Source organism: Schistocerca nitens, chromosome 2, assembly GCF_023898315.1.
Source record: "Schistocerca nitens isolate TAMUIC-IGC-003100 chromosome 2, iqSchNite1.1, whole genome shotgun sequence".
NCBI classification, from domain to species: Eukaryota; Metazoa; Arthropoda; class Insecta; order Orthoptera; family Acrididae; genus Schistocerca; species Schistocerca nitens.
The window spans coordinates 355295218-355323070 of NC_064615.1; the positions used below are offsets into that span (position 1 = coordinate 355295218).

At 40.6% G+C, this 27853-nt stretch overlaps 1 protein-coding gene across 3 annotated transcripts in view; it reads left to right on the plus strand.

The window, feature by feature from the left end:
* LOC126236178 (probable multidrug resistance-associated protein lethal(2)03659) overlaps positions 1 to 27853 on the plus strand; it is a 417284-nt gene that overhangs the window by 280028 nt on the left and 109403 nt on the right. For all 3 annotated transcript variants that reach the window (XM_049945275.1, XM_049945276.1, XM_049945277.1), the window contains 2 exons: positions 2035 to 2114; positions 22615 to 22765. In XM_049945275.1, the coding sequence (XP_049801232.1) occupies positions 2035 to 2114; positions 22615 to 22765 (231 nt within the window). The remainder of the gene's footprint in view (positions 1 to 2034; positions 2115 to 22614; positions 22766 to 27853) is intronic.

Consider the following 27853-nt stretch of genomic DNA (forward strand, 5'->3'; position numbering starts at 1 on the left):
GTCAGCAATACATATATAAGACAACAAGTGTCTGGCACAGTTCTTAGAACAGCTACTGCTGCTACAATGGTAGGTTATCAAGATTTAAGTGAGTTTGAATGTGGTGTTATAGTAGGTGCATGAATGATGGGACACAGCTTTTCTGAGGTAGCGAAGAAGTTGGGATTTTCCCATACAACTATTTCAAGAGAATACGGCAAATATCAGGAATCTGGAAAAACATCAGGTCTCCGACATCGCTGCGGCCAGAAAAAGATCCTGCAAGAATGGGACCAACAACAACTGAAGAGAATCCTTCAGTATCACAGAAGTGCAACCCTTCCACAATTTGCTGCAGATTTCAATGCAGGGTCATCAAGTGTCAGCACGTGCACCATTCAACGAAACATCATCAATATAGGCTTTTGGAGCTGGAGGCCTACTTGTGTACCCCTGATGACTGCATGGCACAAAGCTTTATGCCTCACCTGAGCCCGTCAACTCCAACAGTGGACTATTGATGACTGAAAACGTGTTGCCTGGTCAGTCGAGTCTCATTTCAGATTGTATTGAGCAGATGGACATGTTTGGGTATGGAGACAAACACGTGGATCCATGGACCCTGCATGTCAGCAGAGGACTACTGAAGTTGGTGGAGGCTCTGTAACAGTGTGGGGGCGTGCACAATTGGAGTGATATGGGACCCTTGTTACGTCTAGATACGACTCTGACAGGTGACGCTTACGTAAGCATCCTGTCTGGTCACCTGCATCCATTCCGATGGACTTGGGCATTTCCAGCAGGACAATGCAACATGCCACACATCCAAAATTGCTACAGAATGGCTCCAGGAACAGTCTCCCCAGAAATGAACATTATTGAGCATATCTGGGATGCCTTGTAATGTGCTGTTCAGAAGAGATCTCCACCCCTTCGTACCCTTACAGATTTATGGACAGCCCTGCAGGATTCATGGTGTCAATTCCTTCCAGCACTATTTCAGACATCAGTAGTGTCCCTGCCACGTCATGCTGTGGCACTTCTCTGTGGTCACAGGGGCTTTACATGATATTAGGCAGGTGTACCAGTTTCTATGGCTCTTCAGTGTATATTCTGGTATGATTAAGTAGTTAATTTTGTATATTTTGATATACCATTAAGATATCATTAATATCACTTCTAGCAAAATCTTTGCTTACAGAGATTCGTCATGTTTCAGAAACTTCTAGAACATGATTTCTCCCATTGTCAGAAGATGTTCATGTGGTTAAGTTGTGGTGTAGAGTAATTGTTATCTATACATGTATACATCTAGCAATATAAGAAAAGGATAGTTGCTATTCACCATATAGTAGAGATGCTGACTTGCAGAGAGGTATAACAAAAAGAGTTTTGGCCAACAAGGCATTTGTCAAAGATAGACTCCCCACCCACCCACCCATCCACACACACACACACATATGCACACACACAAAACTCACACACAAATGACCACATTGTCTATTATACATCAAACACACACCTAAAGATGATTGTGTAGACATTGTGCAGCCAGTTCCTTGCAGAAGGCTGAAATGTCAGATCAGAATCTGAACACTCAGAGTTCCCTATGGGGACATGGAATGATCATATATACACATTCTGTCACCAGGGTTGTAGGATAACTGGATGAGGATTCAACTGAAATGGTTCAGATGGTTGCTCGTCTTATTTACAACTTCTGTTTGCTCTCCTTTCATTCATCTTGTTCATTGCTTTCTTCTGTATGTCCATGTAGACTGAGAAGTGTCCTTGGTGTAGAGTATCAGATGATATAGTTCAGTAAGTTATTTTTAACAAAAATTGATTTATATCCTTTTCCCAAACAGGAAGTTTAAATTTCACTGTAGTGTAATATGTGCAGGTTTGAGCATGCCATCCCATGTTATGTCCAACAGTTAATAGGTCTTTCATCACTTACTATTTATTCTTCCACAGATTTCATTCTCTTCAATATTTCTACATAATAAGTTTCATCAATTGGAATGCCTAATTGTTACCCCCTTTTTTTTTTAGGTAGAATTCTCAACCGGTTTTCAAAAGACATAGGAAATGTGGATGAAATGCTTCCTCTTACCATGATAGACACCTTTCAGGTAAGCATTTTAGCTTTAACATATAATTGATCATATGTCTACAGTTAATGTGATGTAGACTGGTAGTCTACATGTACAGATGCCTGATCTATCCACGTCCTTAACGTTTGAAGTTAGTTTTTTAACAGAGTTGCAGCAACTGCCATCTGTGATTGCCAAGCACAGTTACCCACAGTACTGCCATCTGTTGGCCATGCTCTGAACTTACAGTACAGGTTGCAGTGCAATGCTGCTAGCATGCTTAGTCAAGCTGCAAGCTCACAGCATCGACTACAGCATGGCACTTGAAAGAGCAAGCTGACATAAAAGTTGAAACACAAGACCCTAACAACATAGTTTGCAAGTGCAGTGTCCAATTCCTACCAACTGTAGTTTCATGTCACTGTGTTTCCAATTTTGAGGATCCAGCAAGATTATGAAGCAGAGGAATCAGATGTTTTTCCACCACTACATCTTTGCAGCAGCCACATACAACTATATCAACACAAAGCCACATGAGAACATGCTGGTTTGTTATGTGTGCTGTGACAACACTGCAATTTCAGTGGTCTCCTGAGTGACGGATTGTGTAGTGTCATCAATGACCACTTACGTGACAGGATATGACTTGATTTCAGTGGTCGCCTGAGTGAGGGATTGTATAGTATCGTCAGTGGTCTCTAGTGTGGTGTGATATGATGTGATTTCAGTCGTCACCCAAGCTACAGATTGTGTAGCAGTATGAGTGGTCATTCACCCGGCAAATTGTGCATTATTTTTTCAGTGGTTGCTCCTGCGACAGGCGGTGTGCAGTGACTAAGTGGTCACCCCTGCGGTGAATAGGGTTGCGTGAGATTGTGACTGCTTTCATGTACCAACAGTGCTATCAACAAGCATTAACTTAATGTGTAATTGTATATTCTGCTTCCTACATAAATTATCTTACAGTGGTAACACCTTGCTGGCACAGACTAATTGCTGTGCATGTGTGGTACAACATGATTAACTATGATGAGGTTGTTCCCGTGGATTGTGCTGCCACTGCTGATATTGCTGCCACATCATCTTCCAGTGAGTTGCATTCTATGGTCTACCATGTCACTGTCTGATCAACACTTTTTTTACCTACCCATCCATCCCTATGGTTCACACAGGTCGAGGCCTGCTTTCATTGCAATGGTGTAATGTCAGAGCATATACAATATGCTTATATTGCCAACCAGCTTGACCAGTGCTACACTGCCAAAGTTGCTGAAATCAATAATGTGCCACCATCCAGTGGGCCATACCAGCAGGTCACCTCTCTATGTCCCCCAGCTGAATGTGTACATCATCTAATTGCAGGTGATGACTCTGGTGACAGAACTCCATTCCAGCTCTTGTCACCTGTGCGCACTGTCAACATTGGCACAGTTCCAGACAAGTTGCTGCCTCTGCTTTGGCTGAACTGATTGCCTAGTCAGGCTCATGCCATCCTCACAACTCAGAAGACACTTTCACTGCAATAACTAGCTTTCCTTTCTGACACAGTGGTTAAGGTCTGTGTTCTGTTACAGCTCATGTTACTGCTTCCAGCCTAACTGATGTCACCTCTGACATGACAGGCCGGCCGAAGTGGCCGTGCGGTTAAAGGCGCTGCAGTCTGGAACCGCAAGACCGCTACGGTCGCAGGTTCGAATCCTGCCTCGGGCATGGATGTTTGTGATGTCCTTAGGTTAGTTAGGTTTAACTAGTTCTAAGTTCTAGGGGACTAATGACCTCAGCAGTTGAGTCCCATAGTGCTCAGAGCCATTTGAACCATTTGACATGACAGCTACAATGTCTCTTGCACATTAGACCAGCATGGCCAGCCAGTAATTCCAGCTGCTTTCATTCCAGATTGACATCCTTACAGTTGAAGCATTGCACTTCGTGCCTGGCCAGCTGTTATTCCAACAATGTCACACCCTTACTAGTGCACCCATGAACATTCTTTTGACAAAGACCAACTCCTATGTTGCTACCATTGCACATTTAGTGAGCATGCTTCCCACTGCCCCCACCGTTCGATCACCCAAATGTCACTGAAGACCAACCCGCTATGTGCTGTACCACTGCATGTTTAGTGAGCGTTCTTCCCACTGCCCCCCCACCATGCACTCACCCAAATGTCTGCGGCATCTGTGAGTGAACATGCACCGATGCCATTCTGTCTCACAGCATGTGTTCACTTTGGGCAGAAGGCCCAACCAGCATTTCCATATAGACAATGGGCCTGACCTGTCCATCTGTCTTTGCGAACAGCTACCTTGGCATCGACCAATAACTCCTTTGGGACTGTCAGCTGCCAATAACATGCCTATCACCACTCTTGGTATCCACCTGATGCAATTGGACATAGGACTGCACCACACTTTCAGCTGGCATTTCACCATCACAGATGTCATGGAGCCAGTTATTGGTACCAATGTCTTAGTAAATTTTTGGCTCCTTCCTGATATAGCTGGCCCTCATGTCACCAACAATAACTTTGGTCACTCGATCTTGGGTTCCTGTGTGCTGCACAAAACTTTGCACTGAAGCTCGTCCCTCCTGCTAGTGGACGGCTTACCAGTACCTTTTTGACCCTTTCTCAGCCATCATACAAACATCTGGAGTACCACAGGAGGTATGACACAGCACAGTCCACCATATCCACACCTCTGGTTTTCAGCAGACCATGAAACCTCACACCAAAACAGCTTGCTGCTGCTAAATCCAAATTTGGGACTTTTCTTCAAGTTGGCTCCATCTGCTGTTCAAGCAGGCCCTAGACCTCTCCTCTCTGCCTCATACTGAAGAAGGATGAATTCTGGTGACTCTTCAGTGACTACTGTGCTCTTAATGGATGCACAAATTCAACCACGTACTCAGCAGCACTTTGGTGTAGTATCCTTGACTGTATGAAAGCATTCACATAGATACTAGCCACCATGGAAGACTCTCAAAGACAGCCACCTCTATGACCTTTGGACTCTCTGAGTCGCTTTTCATGTCATTTGGCCTCTGAAAGCTGCAAAGACATGGCAACAATTCATCAATGGTGTGCTACATGACCTACCCTTTTGCTTCATTGATCTCAACAATATATTGGTATTTTCTTCTTCACTTTCACAACACCATGACTGTATGACAGCAGTGTGTCAACGGTTCAACAAATTTGGGATTATCATTAAAGCTCTTAAATGTATCTTTGGTGCCTCCCAGGTGGCATTTCTGGGCCACCAGATTTGTGCAGATGGCATCATTCACCTCCGTGAAAAAGCTCAAGCTATTTGGGAAATTCAGCATCTTTGAACCCCTCTGAGAACTCAACCAATTCCTTGAAATGATGAACCTCTGCCATTTTCATCTCCCCGGCACAGCATCCGTTCAAGGACTGATGACAGATGACATTGCTAGTCCCAACACAAAGGACAACAATCCCATTCCTTGGATTGATCAAATAGATACTGACTCCACTACTGCCAAAAACAAGCTCGCCAATGCTGCAATTATGGCTCACTCAGTCCACGATGCCCAGCTGGCACTGATGGTCAGTGCCAGACAGCATGCCTTAGATGCAGCCTTGCAGCAACACTTCAGTGGTTGTTGACAACCAATGGCTTTCTTCTCAAGAAAACTCACCACTGCACAACACAAATAGTGTGTCTCTGACAGGGAGCTGCTTGACATCTGAGGTGATATGGTACTTTCACATATCGTTGGAGTCTAGGCACTTTATATGATATTTACCAACCACTAACCCATCACACACACCTTCTAACAGACCAAAAATCACTGCTCACCACATCAGTTCTGCCAACCAAAATATATCTCTCAGTTCAGCACATTCATTTGGAATATCTCGGGAACTGACCCTATTGTTGCTGATTGTCTGTCACAAATCCTGGGGTCACTGGTTGCATTGATTTTGTGGCACATGCTGCAGCATGGTTGATTTGGGGCTGTACTTGCTCTCACCATTTGCCAACAACTGGTCTCAGACTGGATTGTGTATCTATCCCTAATGGAAACACAGAATTGTTCTGTGACACAACCACAGGCAACCCATGATTTTTTCTGCCAGCTTCTTTCCACTGCCAGACCTCTGACAGGATTTACAACCTATACCTCCCTGGTATTAAAGCCACTAGCAGGCTTGTTACGCATCACTATGTGTGGCCTGGTGTCTGCACAGACTGACACAGTGGGCCCACAGCTGTGTCACTTGTCAGTGCAGTAACATTAGCCAGCAAATCTGTGCTCCCACTGGTGATTTTCCTGAAGCTACAGGGAGGTTTTGCTCATGTCCACACTGATATTTTGGTCACCTCCCCATCTCTGACAGCCAACAGTGCATTTTAACCATAGCTGACCATTTTATATGATGTTCAGAGGTGACATCTCAGTCAAATGTGTGGCATGAGTACTTGGATAGCCCATTTAGCCCCCCTTCCACATCATCATCATGGATCACAGAAAGCAATTCAAATCCCAGCTGTTCTACAAGCTTGCACAACTCAGTAGCACTCGTGGTCACTGCACCACCACCTATCACCCAGCTATCAATGGCATGGTCGAGGGATGCCATTACACTTTGAAGTATGCTCTGCTTTGCACAATACAGCATGGAGTACTGCTTTCCCCATTGTCCTTTTGGCCTCTGCATAAGTTTCAAGAGGGAGCTCAATACCTCTGTAGCTGAGCTGGTCTGTGGTGAGCTCTTTTGGCTCTTCTGGATACCTAGGGAATTTGTTGAGCTTTCTGTTACCATTTCTGGCTGTGACATACCAGAATTCCAGGATTGGTTGCACTCCCATGTTGCACGCATCCATCCTCAACCCAGTCCTTGGCATGGCATCCAGTCATCATTTCTTCATCCAGTTTTGGTAACTGCCACACACGTAATGGTGCAGATTGAAGGGATCAGGCCTGGTTTCAAACTTCCATACACCAGTCCTCACGAGATTGTTGGGCATGATTGCCATATGCTGGAGGTTGCCATCAATGGGAACACCCAGACAGTGTCACTGAACTGCATAAAACAGTCATACATCTTTCCATGTGAGCCCATCTTTACACACTCCACTCAGACAGTCTTACCATCATTAGTGATATATGGAAGTTGCACAAAGCGCATAAAACTGACATGTTGCTCTGCAACTTGAGTTGGCATCATAAACACTATTTCATTTATCATATCAGATTAGTTATCAAAAAATGGAAAATCTAGAGGAAAAGGATAGTGGCTTCTCACCAAATAGTTGAACACAGGTAGTGTGGCTTCAGCTACTGGAGACTGTGATCAAATGTGTGTGTGAGTTGCATCTGTATGAAAGAGTATGTGTGTGTGTGTGTGTGTGTGTCTTTCAGATTAGTTGTTTAAGATCAGACAGGGTAGGGCTTTTGCTTGTTTTAATATATCTGAGGATGTTCAGAATATGGACAAAACTGGTTGGCATTGTAATTACAAATGTGATAATAGACTGTAATAAAAAATATTGAAATAATAATTTAATTATCAAGATTTATCTCCACTTGTCACCTTGTCAGCTTTCAAGTATAACATCACACACCAGACTGGTGCTCTTGAGTAGAATTAGTGTAATATTTTCTTCTTCTGAAACTAAACTATGGCTTATGAGATTGAAATCATAAATCTGATACAGTGTTGCATTTGAGTGTATGCTTGTTTTTATATATAATGTTGCATTTGAGTGTGTGAATGTTATACACCTTATGGTGCTCCCGTAGGTGTATAATAACACAGATATATTCAAACACATTGTTGTGTCAAAGTTTCAAAGCAATTGCAGAAGAACTTTTGAAGACATAAGATTTGGATCAAATGAGCATTCACATGTGTATAAATAAAAATGTAAGTATGTAAATATTCATTTGTTCACGTGAATCTCTGAAAGCTGTTAACTGAGTGCTTTGAAATTTTAACACAATGTCACATTCAAATATTTGTGTGTTTTTATTTGCCTACTGGAGCATTGCTTGTAATATATAAGTATATATGTAATAATTGTAAGGGAAATCTATATAAAAATAGAAATGTTCATGTATTCAAAATCTTAAATCTGAAGTTCTTTTCTAGCTGCTTCAAAATTTTGACACAATGCTGCATTCAGATATGTGAACATTTTTATTTACCAGTTTCTAAATGTGGATCATATATAAACAAATAAATTTGTAATGTGTAAAGGGAATGTAGTTACTAATAATCTTGAAAAAGTTTGTGACTGATTTATTCAAATTTTTACACCATGCTCTAATGAACATTTGGATGGACATAGGCTATATATTTTAATATGTATAAGGGGATTGAGATGTTACATACAGCAATATCAAACTCAACATTAAGTATTCGTTTGTTTATACTGAATTAACTTTATTTTGATCATGTCAGTACAAACACATCCGCTCGAATACAGTGTTCAGAACACATTGAGATCAACAGTTTTCAAAGAAGTTCGTTCTCAAAGATGAGGCGGTTGACTCTTGCAGTCAATAACTGCCACAGAGCCCCCGCCGGTAGTGCAGAGTACGGTAAGGATGATGAGAGGCGTGTGGGCACCTGGCCGGCTGATGTCGCAGGTGCACGTGACCGATCGTGTCATGGCAGGTGCTAGTGCAAGGCGCGATCGGACTGTCTCTCGATGTCTTGGTAGGCACAACCAGTAGAGGGAAGAAGGCACGGAAGGTGTCCACTGGTTGACCATGCCATGCTGCTGATGGCACAGTGGAAGCAGAAGGCAACGTGTCTGGTAACAGTTTGTTATTGGCCATATGACGTAAAGAAGTAAGCATGCTGTGGCTTAACATGTTGCGTAAGAGATACTGGATGAGCAACACTCGCAGTAATGATGGAGTTATAGAGGTGCTTGATGTCACAGCAGGGGAGAAAACAGCAAGCTGCACATGACTGAACTTGGCGGTGGATGACTTCGGTGTAGACGGAAGCGTCACCTCAGAGTCCATGGACAGTGAGTGTGTTACAGCGGTAGGTGGCAGGATGTTCCAAGCGGAGGTGACACTGTCGGTGTGTTGATGTGCGAAACAGTTGTGATCGAAGGTTGGGGGGCGTGGCCGTAAGCTCTGTGCATGAGGCATGGCAATGGTGAGAGGTGGTGGAAGGCGGGCGTGGTCGGCAAAACCATGGTCGGAGCAGGAAGGCGATGAGACGTAATGTGAATGTGAAGAAGTCGAAAACTGGTAAATGGTGGAGAGGCAACACAGTTCGATGGAACTGGAGCTGCATGTGTGCTGTCACTGTTGGCGCTACAGTCGAGTCATAAGGCTGCAAGCTGCTCACACGGAACTGCTGCACGGTCGTGCGTTGGAGCAGAAAGATGCTCACTCGTCGAAGCAGAAACGGCAGATGTGTTGGTCGCACATTGCGGAGGTAGTTGAAGAGGGCAGGAAAGCAAGTGGCACTGGAATGTGGTTGGTTATGCCGTGGTACAGAAACAAAGTGTCTGGAACTACCAATGAAAGGTGGCAGCAGCATAAACAAGTTGCTTGTATCACATCAGTAACGTAGTATTTCCACTTGAGGTGGTGTGATGATGACAGTTGTGACATCTGGGACATAGATCCATGTAGCGTGATCATCAGGGTATTAGTTGTAGCTGGTAGTAACGGCAAAGGATCATGAGCAGTCAGAGGCGAACAATGACAGGAGCATCTCGTTGCATGTTGTGCTCAGTCGGTGTCGGCTGCAGCATGTGTAACTGATCTTGTACCAACAAGTTGTATGTCGCAATTTGCTCACATAGCTGTCACAGTTGTTCTGGCGAAAATGTATGTCGTAAAGCAGTCTGCTGTGTATCACTGAGTAAGATGGGGCCGAAATCAGAATCTGTCTCTATCAAAGGGTAACCTGGCATACAAGACAAGGTCGGCAGCACGGTATTGACATAATAGTTTGAGTAGAAGAGATCGTGTGTGCGATCGTGAATGTGAAACTCAGTACTCACTGGAGGCAGAGTGAAAACATGTTCACTGCTGTATGAAGCATTTATATGGCTGAAATCGCCTTCTGGGGTGGGTGAACAAGTTGCGGGCGCGATCCAGTAGTGAACGGCCGGGCGGTAAGCGTGCATAGTGTCGGCGAACTGATGACAAGATGCGGGTGTGGTAGCCGTGGTGGGATCGTATGTCGCACAGCTGTTTGTTTTGACTGCGTCGAGGTCAGTGAGCCAGCAGGCAGTGGCCATGATGTCGCTGTCGGTAGCAGTCGAGCAGAGTCGGTGCGGCTCGGATGCTGCGTAGAGGGAGGGGTGGCACATCCAGTGTTGCACTGAGAAACAGCCGGCATTGTCGTCGGTGTAATTCTTGCATTGTCGTTGATTGGTAGGATGTCCTTGATGAAATTGTTCCTGTGATGTTGGTGACAGGCACTGAATTAAAGCGGCTTTCACTCTGGTGTACTTGTCACTCAAATTGTCACAGATAATGTCCATAATTATATAATGATAGTCCTTTAGGTGCTTGAAGAGTACGAGGTATTTTTCACTTTTGTCGGTGATGCCATAAGAGGAGAATATATACTCTATGCCCATGAACCACACTGGAAGTTGGTCCAAGAGAAATGTTGGTAGTTGAATGCTGCAAATGAGGGACAAGCACGGAGAAGCGGTGGAAAAGTTGGTGCAAACATTCGAACTCTGGAAGATGGGCTGTGCGGAAACCGGGTCGAATGAATTTGCATGCAGCATGGAAGACACGGCAGCCGTGATGGGCATTTGTGAATTAGACCAGGCATGCGATTTAGCCATAGTTCGGAGTTTGTGCAAACTGGGATTTGCAACATAGTCCCAGTTTGTTGCAGTCCATTGTTTGGCATGATTGTCTGGTGTCCTAGCACTGCACTGACGAATGTCACTGTAATAATTATCACACAAAAGCAAGTCAAAATTGTCCAAATTAATTGGCGAAGGAGCACTGCACTGTCCGGAAGTGAAATTACCAACACGTTGAGCGTGTTTCAACGGATGACGTGAATGCCTCGGTCGCATTGGCGATGTGTGAGAAGGAGACGAAAGTTACCAAAAAGCACGATTCACACAAGAGTCGCGAATTTACACACTAATTACATTTCTTGTACACTGCATCCAGATGCAGTGCGATTCGAAGTAGATGGACGTAGAAATCCAACAAAGGATTGCTGCATTGTTTGTCCATTTCGATGTTCCAGTACAAATTTCTTGCATCGTAACAAGAGTTCGTGAGCATCGGGGTCAACAGTATGGGGACTGAGATGTTATGTACGGTAATATTGGACCCAAAATTAAGTATTTGCTCATTTATAATGAATTAACTTTATTTTGATCATGTTGGCACAAACACATCCGCTCGAATACAGAGTTCAGAACACATTGAGATCAACAGTTTTCAAAGAAGTTCGTTCTCAAAGATGAGGCGGTCGACTCTTGCAGTCGATAACCGCCACATGTATAACATATAAATATATGCGTAACATGTAAAGAGGAAACATTGTTACCTAAACTCTCAAAGTACTCAACTGATTTACCTCAAATATTTACATGTTACTGTACTGAACAAGTGGACACACATAAGTTACATACTTCTTAGTATAAAAATATGTACATACAATATGTTGTTGTGGTCTTCAGTACTGAGACTGGTTTGATGTAGCTCTCCGTGCTACTCTATCCTGTGCAAGCTTCTTCATCTCCCAGTACCTACTGCAGCCTACATCCTTCTGAATCTGCTTAGTATATTCATCTCTTGGTCTCCCTCTATGATTTTTACCCTCCACGCTGTCATCCCATCCAAAAAAAGGTTGTCAAATCAGATAAAACATCAAAACAATGCTGATATGCTTTTTTGATGCCAAGCGTGTAGTTCATTCAGAGTTTGTTCCCCCAGGTCAGACAGGTCAGACTGTCAATCAAACCTTTCATTTGGAAGTTTTAAGAAGGCTGCATAACTTTTTTTTCTTTTTTTTCCTACCCTCTCATATGATGGTTTCCAAAATGTAAAAATCATAATGAGCAATGGAATTCATGTCCTTACTGTTATGAGTATTTGCATAAAGATATGAGATGGATTGGTTCCAGTCAACCTGACTGAGGTCAACTGGCTGTTGTATGCATTGTCAGCTTCAACTGGTGGTGCTGTCTGAAGATGGCCTAAGTATAGGCTGAAACTGGTCAATTTAATAAAGTACCATTGTGATCTTTGCTGTTTTTTCAGTTATTTTTTATAGATTACAAGACTGCTGCTGCCTGAAAATGTTACCAAAAATTTTGCATATTCCAAATGGTCATCACAGAAAAATAATCTACATCTACATCTACATCCATACTCCACAAGCCACCTGACAGTGTGTGGCGGAGTGTACTTTGAGTACCTCTATCGGTTTTCCCTTATATTCCAGTCTCATATTGTTAGTGGAAAGAAAGATTGTCAGTATGCCTCTGTGTGGGCTCTAATCTCTCTGATTTTATCCTCATGGTCTCTTCACGAGATATATGTAGGAGGGAGCAATATACTGCATGACTCCTCAGTGAAGGTATGTTCTTGAAACTTCAACAAAAGCCCGTACCGAGCTACTGAGCGTCTCTCTTGCAGAGTCTTCCACTGGAGTTTATCTATCATCTGTGTAACGCTTTTGTGATTACTAAATGATCCTGTAACGAAGTGCACTGCTCTCTGTTGGATCTTCTCTATCTCTTCTATCAACCCTATCTGGTACGGATCCCACACTGGTGAGCAGTATTCAAGCAGTGGGCGAACAAGTGTACTGTAACCTACTTCCTTTGTTTTCGGACTGCATATCCTTAGGATTCTTCCAATGAATCTCAGTCTGGCATCTCGTTTACTGACGATTAATTTTATATGGTCATTCCATTTTAAATCACTCCTAATGCCTACTCCCAGATAATTCATGGAATTAACTGCTTCCAGTTGCTGTCCTACTATATTGTAGCTAAATGATAAAGGGTCTTTCTTGTTATGTATTCGCAGCACATTACACTTGTCTACATTGCATTCAATTGCCATTCCCCGCACCATTCATCAATTTGTTGGAGATCCTCCTGCATTTCAGTACAATTTTCCATTGTTACAACCTCTCGATATACTACAGCATCATCTGCAAAAAGCCTCAGTGAACTTCTGATGTTATCCACAGGGTCATTTATATATATTGTGAATAGCAACGGTCCTACGACACTCCCCTGTGGCATGCCTGAAATCACTCTTACTTCGGAAGACTTCTCTCCATTGAGAATGACATGCTGTGCTCTGTTATCTAGGAACTCTTCAATCCAATCACACAATTGGTCTGATAGTCCATATGCTCTTACTTTGTTCATTAAACGACTGTGGGGAACCGTATCAAACACATTGCGAAAGTCAAGAAACACGCCATCTACCTTGGAATCTTGTGTCTGTGGCCCGCTGAGTCTCGTGGACGAATAGGTCTTTTTTGAAACCCATGCTAATTCCTACAGAGTAGATTTCTAGTCTCCAGAAAAGTCATTATACTCAAACATAATACGTGTTCCAAATTTCTACAACTGATCGACGTTAGAGATATAGGTCTATAGTACTGTACATCTGTTCGACGTCCCTTCTTGAAAACGGGGATGACCTGTGCCCTTTTCCAATCTTCTGGAATGTTAATCTGATGTTAATTTTGAAAAATTCTTGACACATGAACTTTCTCCACATCCTTTCTCTTTTTAAAAAATAGGATGAGAAAATGTAGGAAATCTACTATATGCAAAGCAGTTGAACATGTAAAATAAATAAAATTGAACCTTACTAAATGTGTTATTAATGGTGGGTGGTTGATGCATAAAGTTTTATTGAGGATTGGGCTGTAGTTTGAATCTATTTGTGATAGTTAAGTTGAATGTGTCAATGACCACAGCAGATTAATCCATCTTGCTCCCAATTAGATCCTTCTGGGATTCAGTTATTAAGGAATCTACGGAAATACATTTGGCAGGAAGTTTTCTTAATTGTACCAGCTTCAGAAAACATTTTATGCCCAGTGAGAAGTTTAGTGCCCTTAACTTTATTTGGTTGGCATCTGAAATTTAACTTCATGAGCACGCATTCTGACAGAGGGTATGCATGCAGAATCACAATTATGAATGCACCCGCATGCCACGTATGGAGCAATATTTGAAGAAATTGCTAAACTCAACAGAGGATGTTCATGCAGCAGTAATCTTTGTACATGCTCCTCCGCACTAGTTTTTGCTATGAACTTAGTGACTTGCACTAGGTGTCCCCAGTGTAAAACACTCACTTGAAGATGGCTGAATGGTTGTCAGCCAAAATACATTGCAAGATGTGAACATCATATGACTGCTATCTGAAACATCATGAAATACTCATTATGTTGGGAAAACTTAAAGAATCACCTTTGGAGAGGAGATGGCATCGCACATTCGGAGGTTGGACATGTTAAATTATAAATGAGTGAGATGGTTAAGTTCTTTGCCTTTTTGGCTCAAGTGCCATGGCCTCATTCCAATGTTTGCCAGAGTGATACATATCAAGACTACTGCTGCCAAGTTCATAGCCTGTAAGACAAGCATATCACTGATGAAGTAGAGGATTTGCTTTACTCACCAAGAACTGGATGCTATTTCAAAACAAATGTTTTGTCTGCTCATGGAGATTGCAGCCATTCTCCCATTCCTGCGAATGGGTTGACAGTGTTACAGTGTTATCATGGTAGAGGTGGACTGGGTCCATAAAAAGGAGTCTTCTTCAAGATGATAATAGAAGGTCCTTATCTGTCAGCAGTGTCACCACAAGAAATTGACAGTGTGACACTGTCAGTGTTTGGGAAAAGCTAGAAACTTGCCTTTATCTGATTTTATTGCCACTATTTGTGGACAGGGAACTGTTTGAGCTCTTTCCAGTGACACAGGAGAACAAATGAGATGTGAAACATGCTACACACCTACGAGAGTTCCACCTCATAAGAGTAATATTTCTTCTATGAAAAGGGCCATGCTACAGAAGCTACAAGACAATCCTCACAGAGTAGTCTTTCCAGTGGATAAGGGAAATGTCACTGTACTGTTGCCACGTGAGATCTTTGGCCAGAAAAGTTAGAGCCTGCTTAGAGAAATAACTTACTGGAAGAATGATAAAGACCTTACAGGGGAGTAAAAAGAAAAAAACATTAGTGTTAAACCTTCATCTTTTCTGCAGGAAGTTGCAAAAATATTAAGACCATAAACTCCTCTTCCACCAAGATTAAATGGTCTTCTAAAACTTCATGAGAAAGGTCTACCATTTCATCCTGTTGTGAGCAGTACCAATACACTACGCATGATTTTGCTAGACAGCTTGATTCATTACTGAGACCTGCTGTGGGAAAATACTCTCATTGTGTTTGCAACTCTGCTGCCTTTATTAACAGACTGGAATCACTACTGCTCATTGAATCAGACTTATTGGTATGTTTTAATGTCTTTTCATTATTCATTAGGGCCCCTCTCATGGATTCATAGTCACACATTAGCAGCAAGTTCAAAACCAATACTACAGCATTGTTTCATCGTGTCATTCCTCAGCTTACTGTTTATTCAGTGCAGAATGTTTTAAGTGAATTGACAGTGTTGCCACAGATAATCCTCTCTCCCTTCTGGTAGCAAACATTCTTATGGAGGACTTTGAAGAGAAGGGACACAATTCAGCAGAACTTAAACCAAAAGTATTCTGGTGATATGTTGATGATACTTTTGTAGTGTGGCCCTATAGTGAACAAGAGCTGTCACAATTGTTTCAGCAGCTGAATTCAGTCCATGAGACTATCCAATATACAATGGAAGTGGAAAAAGGTGGCACCATTTTATGACATCTTAGTTAGTCACAAAGTGGATGGGTCATTGGGGCTTATTGTTTACTGTAAGCCCACTCATATGCACCTGTATTTGCAGGCATCTAGCTGCTACCATACTTCTCAGACAATGGGTATCCAAACTTTGATGTACCAAGCACATGTTGCATCTGATAGAAACAGCCTTGGCAAAGGAGATGGAAAACATACACTCTGTGTTCTTCAAAGCTAATGGATACTGTCCACATCAGATCAACACAGCTTTAATGGGGAAGAAATGTGATCACTCACGAGATCAAGAGGAGAAGGGCCTGTTCAAGTCCAAGGTGTTCCTCAAATAGGTCAGCAATGTTTCATTTAAATTTGGCAGAATCCTAAAGAAACATCATATTTAGGTAATCTTACAGCCACCTACTAAGACCTACATACTACTTGGTTCAGTAAAAGATGATCTGGGATCACAGTAGGCTGTGTCACAAACCTTATGTTGGTCAGTCAACACGCAAAGTACTTGAAAAGTGTGTTGCAAATGTTCACCCAGCACAGTGAGCCAGACATAGCTGAGCATTGTATATCCACAGGACGATCAATGTACTATCCTGCCATGGAAATCTTGACTCCGACAAGATTCTTGTGGAATGCAATTATTAAGGAATCTGTGGATATATATTTGGTGGAAGATCTTATCAATAGTGACGGGAGCTTTCAACTGGATAAAGCATGGGTCAGTGATTTCTTTCAGAAAGAAAACATTTTATGCCTTGTGAGATGTGTAAAAACAGTTAACTTTATCCTGCTGACACCTGAATTCTAACTCTACAGCCATGCATTCCAACAGAGAGTGTGAATGTAGTAATCATCATTATGCATGCACCTGCTCACAACAAATGGAGCCACATTCAAAGAGAGTGTTAAATGGAACAGAGGGTGCTCATGCAGTGGTAACCTTTGCACATGACTCTCCACACCATGTCTTGTTGTAGCCTTAATGACAAATGCTAGCAATCTCCAGTGTGAAACAATCACCGAAAGATGACAGAATGGTTGTCAGTAGAAATAGCTTGGCAAGGTGTTACTACCACCTGGCTGCAATCATGAAACTTCATGGAATACTCATTACACTGGGAAAACTTCAAAAATTACATTAGACAGTAGTCGCTCATATATGAACTTCCATTCTACTTGAGAGCACATAAATTCACACAGGTACAATGACACGACGTTGTGCCCAGTTGTGAATTGCCGCATATCCAAATGTTTTGGGGTATCAAATAATATTAGGGCAAGTCCATATATTTGACTACTTGGGCTTTGGTATCTCTTATGCTTACCAGTATGATAATGATCCTGAAAAGAAACTACAAAGGTACTTACACATTTTATGTATGATCAAGAGAATGCCCCTGAATAGACCAGCAAATAGACAGTAGAGTCATTCCATGTCAAATCAACACACTTTAAATAAAAATTTTACTTCACACTCTTAGATTTTGCTGAAAGTTGGTATACTTATAGTGGGTGCTGAAACTAAGAAAAATACCAAATTTCAATTTTTTACCTCGAACCATTCCTGAAATATGGTCATGTAAACTTTTCAAAAACTGGCCAAAAATGTGTGAACGGACCTTTTTTAAATTGCCCTAGGAGCTGCCCTAATTGAGCTAGAGCATTTTGCATGCTCTTTCCAGTGATAGACAAAAAAACGTAGCTCCTAATTAATAACCTTTTTCAAAATGGTAATTAATATTTTGATTTAATTTTTTTACAAAAAGTACATAATTGAAAATTTTCAAAACCACATGGCAAGATATAAATCTGGGATGATGATGGGTTCATTGTTAAAAAAAAAAAATTATTCCAGACTCTTGTTTTTCACTAACGGCCCCAGTTTGACCAAACTGAACTGACCTTTAAGGTAGTACGTCAATAGAGGACCGTATACATAAGGCTTGATGTCTGTACAATAATTCAGAGACTGGAGCCATTGTTGAGATGATGTAGTCTGCATTGCTACCTTCTAAGGCGTGTGTGCCTACAGCATTATTGTGCAGTGTGGTTTAAGTGCAAATCAATTGTTACCTCTGTGTTGACCAGTCTGTATCTATTATATTTAATAGTTCATTTTCAAGTAAATCTATACATTGAAGGACAGTTTATAAGTGGTTTTTGTATAAATATGGAACCAAGTAAAAAGTGCAGTGCTGTAAGAGTGCAGTGTTGTAATCCATTGAAGAAGTCAAATCATTTTATTAGAGACAGAAAAAAACAGAAATGTCACAACATGGATGCCCAAATTATTTCCTCAAATACCAAGTGGTGCCAAGATTTGTGATAAATGTAGGAAAGATATAACCAAATTGAAAAATACACCAGAGCCCATCAGTGATGAAAGTGTTGAAGAAGAATCTTCTGGATCAGAGATAATCATCCAAGACCAAGACCCGGACTTCACTCCAACTTCAGTAGCTGTTCAAACATTTAACACAACACTTCAAGAACTAGGTGAGTCCCCAATTGACAAGAGAAAACTAACATCTAGGCATTACGCCAAATCAAAAGTGAAGAAAATCTCATCAATGACACGTAAACTTTTGATTGCTCCTGAAACTTCTTCGTCAGATACTGATACTGATGAATCTGTTCTTGAAAATCTTAAAAGAAACTTTAAAAAATCTATAAGTAGAGCAAAAAAACTAATGATTCTTACAAGTTTACCTGAAAAGTGGAGTGTCAGGAAAATAATGAGGGAATTTAATACTCCTAATTACATTGTTCTGCAGTCCAAAAATATTTTGAAAGAGAAAGGATTCATGGAAGGTCCAAACCCAAAATCAGGGAAGTGTTTACCAACAGAAACTGTCAAAGTGTACATTCATTTTATGAAAATGATTAAGTTAGCAGGGCAATGACAGGTATTAAAGATTGTGTGACAATTACAGAAACAAGTGGAAATAAAACAAAAATATCAAAAAGACTTATTTTGTGTAACTTTAAAGAAGCTTACAAGCATTTTAAAGACAAGTTTCCTAACATAAAAATAGGTTTCTTTAAATTTGCTGATTTGAGACCAATACATTGTGTATTAGCTGATCGGAGAGGCACACACACTGTCTGCGTGTGCACAACTCACCAAAACATAAAATTAATGATAGAAAATGCCAAACTAAATACAGTAACAAACAGCAGCTTAAACAATTATAAGCAGTGCATTGCAAAAATGCTTTGCAACCCATCATCAGTTGATTGCAACATGGGAAACTGTGAATACTGCCCAGGAGAAACTGTCATACATAAAATTTTAAAAGACTCTTTTCATGAAAACTTAATTGAACAAGTTCAGTTCCGACAGTGGATGTCAGTTGACTGATGTAATCTGGAAATTGTTCAGAAAACTTCTGAAGAATTCATAGATTTATTTTGTAGTAAGATGTTGACTTTGATTCGGCATGACTTCATTGCCAAGCAACAACGAACATTCCTTAACTCCACAAGAGAAAATCTTATGGAATCTGAATTTGTTGTCATATGCGATTTTTCAGAAAATTATAGTATAGTTCTACAGGGTGAAGCTCAGAGTTTCCACTGGACAAGACAACAGATTACCATTCATCCTTTTGTTATATATTACAAACAGGAAGACAAAATTGAGCATATGAGCTTCGTCATTGTTTCTCATTGCCTGGAGCACAATACAACTGTGGTTTACACCTTTCAAAAGAAGCTAATTTCATATCTAACAAATAAATTTCAAAAGATTCCAAAAAAGATATACTATTATTCTGATGGTTCTGGCGCTCAGTATAAAAATAAGAAAAACTTCCTGAATCTTTGCCATCTACATCTACATGATTACTCTGCAATTCACATATAAGTGCTTGGCAGAGGGTTCATCGAACCACAATCATACTATCTCTCTACTATTCCACTCCTGAACAGCACGCGGGAAAAATGAACACCTAAACCTTTCTATTCGAGCTCTGATTTCTCTTATTTTATTTTGATGATCATTCCTACCTATGTATGTTGGGCTCAACAAAATATTTTCGCATTTGGAAGAGAAAGTTGGTGACTGAAATTTCGTAAACAGATCTCGCCGCGACGAAAAACGTCTTTGCTTTAATGACTTCCATCCCAACTTGCGTATCATATCTGCCACACTCTCTCCCCTATTACGTGATAATACAAAACGAGCTGCCCTTTTTTGCACCCTTTCGATGTCCTCCGTCAATCCCACCTGCTAAGGATCCCACAGCTCGCAGCAATATTCTAACAGAGGACGGACGAGTGTAGTGTAAGCTGTCTCTTTAGTGGACTTGTTGCATCTTCTAAGTGTCCTGCCAATGAAACGCAACCTTTGGCTCACCTTCCCCACAATATTATCTATGTGGTCTTTCCAACTGAAGTTGTTCGTAATTTTAACACCCAGGTACTTAGTTGAATTGACAGCCTTGAGAATTGTACTATTTATCGAGTAATCGAATTCCAACAGATGTCTTTTGGAACTCATATGGATCACCTCACACTTTTTGTTATTTAGCGTCAACTGCCACCTGCCACACCATACAGCAATCTTTTCTAAATTGCTTTGCAACTGATACTGGTCTGGTATTTGAGCGGGCAGTAGATCATATCACAAATGTTGATTTTGCACATTCCACTCAAGAAGACTACGCTGCTTCAGAAATATTCTTAAAAAGCCGACTTGAAGAGGCATTGACAATGAAAGGAACACAACAATTTCACGCTTTCATTCCCAGCACTACATCAGATTTAATAGTCAAATACTTCTCAGGTGATATGCAGAGTTGGGAGAGGGAAGTAACTACATCACCAGACAAACTGAAGTTACAAGATGTATCAGGCTATGTCACCACTGTATGTGGCAGAAACTGGTGGCTTGGGTACATTTTAGAAAAAAAAAACAAATAACTTGATGAAGTGAAAATAACTTTTCTTCATCCATGTGAACTAGCCAAGTCATTCTCTTATTCTGCACATGCAGATGTCCTATGGGTGTCAGTTGTGGATGTTCTCCCAAAAGTGAATCCATTTACTCCGACAGGGAGAACATACATTCTTAATGAAAGTGATGTAAACCAAACCCCGTCAGCTTTATTAAAATGTAATATGTGAAGTTCCAAGACAATTTATTGGGAAACTGCTTTCAACTCAAAACTTAATTTTTGTCTCAGGTTAGTGTTAATGTATATTTTATAGAAAGTTGCTTCAAAATTATTGTTAGTACCTATTGTGTTAAAATTAGCTATGTACAGATACCTGTTACTCAAAAACAAGCATTACGTATTTAATTTGTTCCATTTCTAACATCATGGACCAGAACTATTGTTTAAATACTTGTACTTATTCATACTTTATTTCAGTTTGTAGTTACATGCTCAATTTCTTGTTTTCGTTATATCGGTTAATATACTGTTAGTGAAGTTGTATGAAATTAAAATAAGCAATCAACTTAATTATAAAATATGCTGATTAGTTTTGGTTTAATAAGGTGATGTTTTGATATTTCTAATACTTTTTTTTACTTACCTTTCAGTATATTTTAAGGAAATTCCTGTTTGTTAAAGGTCAATTTGGTCAAACTACGGCCGTTAGTGAAAAACAAGAGTCCGGAATAATTTTTTTTAAACAATGAACCCATCATCATCCCAGATTTATATTTTGCCATGTGATTTACAATAGTATGAAGTAGTTATGGAAATATTTTGAAAATTTTCAATTATGTACTTTTTGTAAAAAAATTAAAATTATATCAAAATATTAATTAGTATTTTGAAAAAGTTATTAATTAGAAGCTATGTTGTGTGATATATTCCTGGAAAGAGCATGCAAATTGCTGCAAAATGACACCTTTCCCAGTTCTCTACCTCAATTTGGGCAGCTCATAGGATAATTTAAAAAAAGTCCGTTCTCACATTTTTGGCTGGTTTTTGAAAAGTTTACATAGCCATATTTCAGGAATGGTTTGAGATAAAAAATTGAAATTTGGTATTTTTCTTAGTCTCAGTGCCCACTATAAGTATACCAACTTTCAGCAAAATCTAAGAGGGTGAGGTAAAATAGGTGTGTTGATTTGACATGGAATGACTCAGTACTTTAATTATACTATGACCATATCACTACTTATCTGTTGATCCAAAGCACATAGTTTAATGATAAAATAATTATAGTGAATTGAATCAACAGAAACAAGACTTCTAAGGCCTTAGGCAGTACACATATTAGAAGGTATTATGAGAAACAGTGTGAGAAGACAGGAGCTCCATGTTCTAGGAATAGCAGAAAAAATTCAGTGGTACAGAAAGGAATGACATGATCATCTTCTGTGCATGAATCAAAGCTTGACACTAAGAAAAATCTATGATAAAAGACCCAAGAATAGTAGAGGGATGGGATGATGGTGAAGAAATGGTGCAATCAATTTTAAATTGCTTGATTTTAGAATTGATTGATGTTCAACCCAAAAATGTACATGATGATGAAACACTAAGTGAATAAATTTTCCCATTTGTTTGGCTTGAGAAATCAATAGAAAATAATATTTATTTTCTTGCAGTACTTATGTGACATTTGAATCATAGTGGCAAGTAAAACATAGAACATTATATGTAAACCTTCAAGTAACGTTATTGCATACTCATGATGTTGTGATTCTTTCAGATCATCCTTTCACTTATAGGAACAGTTCTCACAGTTGCTGTGATTAATTTTTGGACGCTGATACCAACTGTAGTATTGATTGGAGTATTCTTGGTGATTCGTAAAATATTTCTTTGTGCCTCACGCAGTCTAAAACGCCTTGAATCAATAAGTGAGTACTTTTAAGCATGTGATATTTATTTTTGAAATGGTATGAGTAACGAATGTATCATTAATCTATTTGTTTGCCATGTTTCATGGTCATGAATGTAAATGTCTAAGGCAGATTTATCGTAAGGGTTTGTGTTCCAACACATTTACTAACTTTGGTAATAGTTACATGAAGGGCTCAACTGGTTCTGATTTACTATTAGAGGAAAAGACGAGAAATTATTAATGAATACAAAGCAACTCAAGTGCTATTTTTTAAATTTTACTTATTTAGTTATTTAAAAAAAGAAGGAAGAAAGAAAGAAAGGAATAGAAATAAACGATAATTTTTATTGGGTTATGAAATATTGCTGGATGCAGATCTGGTATGGTAAACTAGTACTGTATGCCAACTGCAATTTGGAATTATTTCTCATGCTTTTAGTCAGCTTTGCAATATTGAGTTTGTAAAACAGTCCATCAAGGATAACTAAAAACACAAATTTTCTGGAATAAATTATGACTAACTGAAAACCTCAGCTGCTGACAGGTGTTGTTGACATACCTCAATGTGGACAGCTGAAAATGTGTGCCCCGACCGGGACTCGAACCCGGGATCTCCTGCTTACATGGCAGACGCTCTATCCATCTGAGCCACCAGGGACGCAGATGAATAGCGCGACTGCAGGGACTTATCCCTTGCACGCTTCCAGGGAAAAGCTGCACGGTCATCAACAGTTACTGTTCTTTCGAGAACAAGTTACTGTCTTCGTATATACAAATTTTCTATTTTAGTAAAGCTTTTGTTTGAATCATGAATTAGCTCAGTAAATTTGGTAAACAGAATTTCTTTTACTCTGGCAGGCTGTGAAGACAACTATTATGACTGAAAGAACACAACTCAGTCACTAACACACATTTATTACATGCACTATGAAAATACATATACATTTCACAAGCGAAGATCCATTCTGACAAACAGTGTCCAGTTAGTCTGGCCAAGCGTAGACAGTGATCAATAGAATATACTAAAATGCTAATCCAAAATTCGGAGCCTAGTTGTAATTCTTGATCATTGGGGTAGGTAACAGTGTAGCACAATGAAGTGAGATGAACTGGTTGTAATGGCCAGCATACTTATTTAAGTAAGGTCACGTGTAGTGTTTGCACTTGCAAGAGCGTGATAGTGGCCAAAGGCGAGATTCACTTCCAGGTCTCGATGGTTTGGCATCAATCAGAAATATCGAATTGGGACTGTGTGGTCAGCTGACGACTCTTCGCAGCATGGTGTGGCTAGTGCTGTTGTTGTTAATCTCTTTGGCAGATCAGTCACAGTGCTGCCACTGCTCAGACTGTCTTGCTTCTCATATCTGGTTACGACATGAAGAGGCGGTCATTGCAGTAACTCATAAGGAGAATGTGGTAAAGACAACATAACCATAGAGACAGAAAAATGATTCTGATGTGTTTTGTTTATTTGTACCTGTATTAATTCAATGTACACAAAAATAAATACTATTTTAATAATTGTATTTATTCTGAAAGTTCATTTCCCAGCTATAGATCATGATGCTGGATAATCCAGTAATTTTTGTAATGTTATAGACAAACCTGTACACCATTAAGACAGCGTTGAGGCCAATATCAGAACTATGGATGATTACAACAGTGCTTCTGGAGAACTATTTGAAAACTGCAGAAATATATAGCCCCCAAACAGGAGTTGCATACTTGTTACCAGCATGGTTTCTTGGTATCAGTACATAGTACAGCTAGAGGAAAATTAAGTTACAGGCTAATAAGAACAGTTGTGATGGCAATCAAAAGCAGGTCAACTTTTATCTTACCAGACAGTGACCCACCGGTAATTTGATGCATCTGGATATCTGAGCAAATGCTCTCAACATGTCCATTATTGGCACCAATTCATAAATTAGGCATATTAAAAAGGTACTTGAAGATAGTAAAGATGAGATGTAGGCAAAGTGATTAAGGAATAGTACTTTAGATACAACACCATTAAAAATTTAGGAACAATGCAAGAACGTAAAGGATAATTTACTGGATGCTCTCTCTGTCCAAACAGGCCTTGGAAGGCCTGACTGCTGTGTCGTCCTCAGCTGAGAGGTGTAACTGGATATGGGTATGGAGTGACATGTGGTCAGCACACTGCTCTCCCAGTGGCTGTCAGTTTTTGTGACCAGAGCTGCTACTTCTATATCAAGGAGCTCCTCAATTGGCCTCACAAGTGCCGAGTACACCCCACTTGCCAACAGTGCTTGGCAGACCCGGATGGTAACTCATCCAAGTGCTAGCTAAACCTGATAGAAAATAACTTCAGTGATCTGACGGGAACTGGTGTCACCACTGTGGCAAGGCTGCTAGCAAATTACTTGATACATTGAAAAATTATTTATGAGAAATGGCAAGAATCAGTTGAACATTGGAACAACTGTACATTGCATAGAAAAATTAAAGAAAGAATTTCCAAAAAGAAATCTTGAAGAATCATCATCATTAGACATCCACTGCTGGATAAATGTACCCTTTTCTTTGCAATACTGTCTTCAGCTACATGCAGACATGTTGCTCCTGCATGTTTCCCAGTGTGACTTTTTTTCTTCCATTGGTTCACCATATCAGTCTTTTCTAATCTCTTTGAATCTAGTTAAGAAATTGTGTGTTCCATGTATCATCCTTTTTCCTGCTCACTCCCATTTAATTTTAATTATGGTCATATTTACATCATCCATTCCTGTCTGTAGTCTGACACACTTGTCTATTTTCCTATGCCCTGTAGTAATTTCCATAACACGTCTTCCTTTCTCGGTGAGTAATTCTCAGTTTTTTAATGTTTTTCACATGGAGAAAACCATCTTTCACTGTCAAAACTCCTAAAAACTGGTATTGACTGTAAATCTTTCTTCCACTTTGAAAACTATAATTACTTTACCAAAAGCATTCTGAGCCACATTTACTTTTAGTCCATCCACTCATTCAACTACCCCAATTGCAAAAAGTCATCAAAGTCAACATTAATTTGTTCTATCTTTGTTTTCTTTTAACCGACATTGGGCTGTGTTGGTTGGAGTAGGAAGGGGGAGAAAAGAGGCACTGAACAAGAGGTAAGGTTGGGACAGGTGGCAGACTGCCGGGAAGGAGTGGCAGCAAGGGTGGGAGGGGTGGCGGACTGCTGGTGTAAAATGAGTGAAATTAGTCATTTGTGGAGGTGGGTGTCTGACATGGGTAGTGGAGGCTGAGGCCAGTAGAGTTTGAGACTGAAGGATGTGTTGCAAAGACAATACCCATCCACGTAATTCAGAGAAACTGATGTTGGATGGAGCATACAGATGGCATGATTGTGAAGCAGCCACTGAAACTGAGCATGTTCTGCTCAGCAGTGCATTCTACCAATAGGTTATTAATTCCACTCGTGGTCACAGTTTGGCAGGAGCCATTCACTGTAATATGCTGTGCAGATGTTACAGCAGAGCTGGTATGTAGTATGACTGCTTTGACAGGTGGCCTGGCCTCTGATAGATATGGTATGCATGTAGCAGAGTAGGATATGTTGGGTGGGTGCAACAGACAGGTCTTACACTTGGGTCTTCTACAGGGATGTAACTCATGTGGCAAGGAGCTGCAAGTAGGTATAGCATAAGGCTGAATGAGGATAATTCTTAGATTTGATAAGTACTGGAATCCATTTTGAGAGGAGTAGGAAGGTTTGTGGGTAGGATGTTCCTCATGCTTGGGCACAGTGACACATAATCAAAGCTCTGACAAAGTATGCGCTTAACTTGTTCCAGTCCAGGATGCAGTCAAACTGCTGTGCCAGCACAGTACAACTGGGTTGCAAAATATAATTGTGCAGATGTGCTTGTATTGTGCATATATGTGTAGTCTCTTAACTCTGAAGAAAAATATGTCTGAATTCTTAGCAACATCCCCCCCCCCTCTCTCTCTCTCTCTCTCTCTGTGTGTGTGTGTGTGTGTGTGTGTGTGTGTGTGTGTGTGTGTGTGTGTGTGTGCATGCGCGCCTGCATGGGTGTGTTGCTATATACACTGTCTGACAAAATAAAAAGTTATGCACCCAGAGGAGGACACAAAATGAAACTTCATGGGTTGGGAGGTAATGTGATGTTATTTCGGTGATTACAAAAATGGTTCAAATGGCTCTGAGCACTATGGGACTCAACTGCTGAGGTCATTAGTCCCCTAGAACTTAGAACTAGTTAAACCTAACTAACCTAAGGACATCACAAACATCCATGCCCGAGGCAGGATTCGAACCTGCGACCGTAGCGGTCTTGCGGTTCCAGACTGCAGCGCCTTTAACCGCACGGCCACTTCGGCCGGCTCGGTGATTACAAAACTGAGTCGAATTTACAAAGAACTTGGAAGTATGAGCCCACTCACCAGCATGACATTGCACCCCTCTGGCCTGGATGTGTGCACTGATTCAGTTGGGACAGATGACACAAAACCATTGTACCATCTGGGGAGGCAAGCTGAGGTTGCCAATGGAGCTGGTCCAACACATGTTCTATCAGGGACAGATCTGGGGTTCTTACCACCCATATAAGTACCTCAACATCATACAGACAGTTCATATAGACACATGCCATTTGGAGACCAGCATTGTCCTGTTGAAAAGTGGAACCACAGTACTTTAGCATGAGAAGTAACACATAAGAATGCAGGATATCCATGACGTACTGTTTTGCCATCACATTTCCTTCAGTCACTGCCAGCTGTGACCTGTAGTATACCTGACGGCTCTCCAAACCACGATGCCAGCAATAACTCTGATGTGCCTCTCCAAAACATTGGAAGAATGGGACCTCTCCCCAGGTCACCACCACACTTGTCACACAATCATCATCTGGGGTAGAGCGTAACCACAACTCACTGCTCAGCATCATCGATCTGCAGTTCATGCCAGCCAGTAATGACATCACTCCAGACACAGCCATTTTTGCTGTGGTGTTGACAGCAGCCTATGCATGGGACACTAATTCCTTAGCCCAGTTGTTGCTAGCTTCCAACAAATAATTGAAGACATGCACAAAAAAACAGGCTAACACTCAAAGGTAAAAGCTTAGAGATA